The 1,912-nt window shown below is 38.9% G+C and overlaps 1 protein-coding gene across 1 annotated transcript; it reads right to left on the bottom strand.

Moving 5' to 3' along the window:
* Positions 1 to 759: 759 nt before the first annotated feature.
* On the bottom strand, positions 760 to 1,615 carry LOC119333159 (dirigent protein 5-like). Its single transcript, XM_037606160.1, has 2 exons — positions 1,242 to 1,615; positions 760 to 1,018 (listed from the first exon to the last, which is right to left on the bottom strand). The coding sequence occupies exons 1-2, from the start codon at positions 1,613 to 1,615 to the stop codon at positions 760 to 762; spliced, it is 633 nt and encodes a 210-aa protein (XP_037462057.1).
* Between the last annotated feature and the right edge of the window lie 297 nt (positions 1,616 to 1,912).

The following is a 1,912-nucleotide window of genomic DNA, read 5'->3' as shown; positions in this document are numbered from 1 at the left end:
ACCATGCTATAAACCCACATCTTATTTTGAATGAAATATAGAAAGAGGGTATGCTAATGCATACTCTCGTGACACAAGCGGACCACATTAATGATCCATCACGCCGCAAGAAACTGTGCAAATACATTGTTTGCATCAAATTCCTCACGTCGGCTTTATTTTTCAACAAACGAGCTGCGCCTCAAGCCTGTAGAAAAATAAGTGAAAACATGGCTTGTGTCATGTCATGTGTGTGTACATAAAGCTTTGTTACTTGATATGCAACCCACTACAGATTAAATGTGTAAAAAATGCATTTGGGTTAGTTCAACATGGCTAATCTTCTATATCTAAATAGCTAGCGTCGAATAACCAATAAATTTCTCTCAACATGCAAGCATGTCACATCAGCATGGATTATACAATGGAAAAGGTCAACCTTAGCATGCAATCATGCATAGGATAAACCCACCTCAACGTGCAAACATGCATGTGAATTTTCATTATATTATGGTGGATCTATTTTTTTTATTTACAAATATACAATAATCAGACACAATTAATCATATGTATTTTCAGTTTTAGTTCTCATATTATTTACCCCAAATATTCAGCCTCCCCATATTAAATCTCAGTGATATATATTGCAGAACATACCCACAACAAAGTGCATGGTATCATCTAGTGTTGTTGAAAATAGAATGTGACATAATGCATTTGCATTGCATATGCACAAATTTCTTAATTTATTGCATTTTTAGTAGGGTGCTCTCTAATGTCCTATTGTTTCCCTTCAAAAAGTAGAACATTACAATTTGGATACAAACTTTTGAGAATTATTCTTACAGGTTGCGGATTCGTGTAGCGTACACGGATATTAAGTTCTTTAATACCATCTTCCCAAGTAGAGGCAGGATGATTTGTGAAACTTATTATACCCTGTGCCATAATGAATTGACCAGTCCCACCAACAATGGACCACTGGCCACTTTCCAAACCCGCTGTTATGCCAATCACCTGAAGGGTAGACCCTGCAAACCTGTTTCATGTGCAAAATAGCAAGTTCCGCCAGCAGGTTAGAAGTGCATGCAGCTTTGAACAAATGCACATCTATTAATATGTGTATGTACACCAGTAACTTGTGTAAAATTCTTAGCTACAAATATAATAGAGGCAAGCGCATAACTTCAATGTCGCGGGCGAAAGAACTCACGAAACACATATTGAGATATTCAAAAATAATGAAATAGAGAACATATTACCTTCCTTGCTCAAACTCTATGTTATGAGTCATGTACCATCTATTATCCTTGGTTAAACCAGCCTGGACATGCACGCCTTGTGCACGTGCAACAACTGTATCTTTGGAATTTATTGTCTCGGTAAGAGTCCAGTCATGAACTATCGTCGTCCCAAACCCAAAAGGAAAACTTGTTTGGAGCAAGGTTTCCTCATTGCGGTTTGGCTGGTTTGGTCCATCGACGAATTGGTGCAAGAACAAGTGCAAGTTAACTTCGGTCATACAAGGGATCTGACACCCCTGAAGAGGTACAGTCCCATTGTAGGGGATAGAAGCGGCCTGGATTTGAGGTAGCACTATGAGTAGACAAACAAAGATGCCGTATGGACTAGCCATGGTCATAATTGTTAGCAAGAAGGGGAAAAGAGAGCTAAGTGAGCTAGTAGAATGGTGGGAAGCTGTGTCTCCCTGTGTTTTGTAAGAGAATAAGAGGGTAGAGGTGTTCTATATATAGAAAGCTTGGAGTGCTAGTGCCCACCTTGGATGACTTTGTTTTAGACGTTTTCAGATTGGCATTCAACACCCTATGCAACTAGGACTTGAAATCTAACCAAGGGATGAACAGGTTTGCCTATCGATGGCTCACAAGTCCACACTAGCAAAATTCACTACAGTTTTTGAAATCAATTGTAC

The sequence above is a fragment of the Triticum dicoccoides genome, chromosome 7A, assembly GCF_002162155.2.
Source record: "Triticum dicoccoides isolate Atlit2015 ecotype Zavitan chromosome 7A, WEW_v2.0, whole genome shotgun sequence".
NCBI lineage: Eukaryota > Viridiplantae > Streptophyta > Magnoliopsida > Poales > Poaceae > Triticum > Triticum dicoccoides.
The sequence above is the reverse complement of the archived record's forward strand: the minus strand, read 5'-3'. Positions and strand labels throughout refer to the sequence as shown.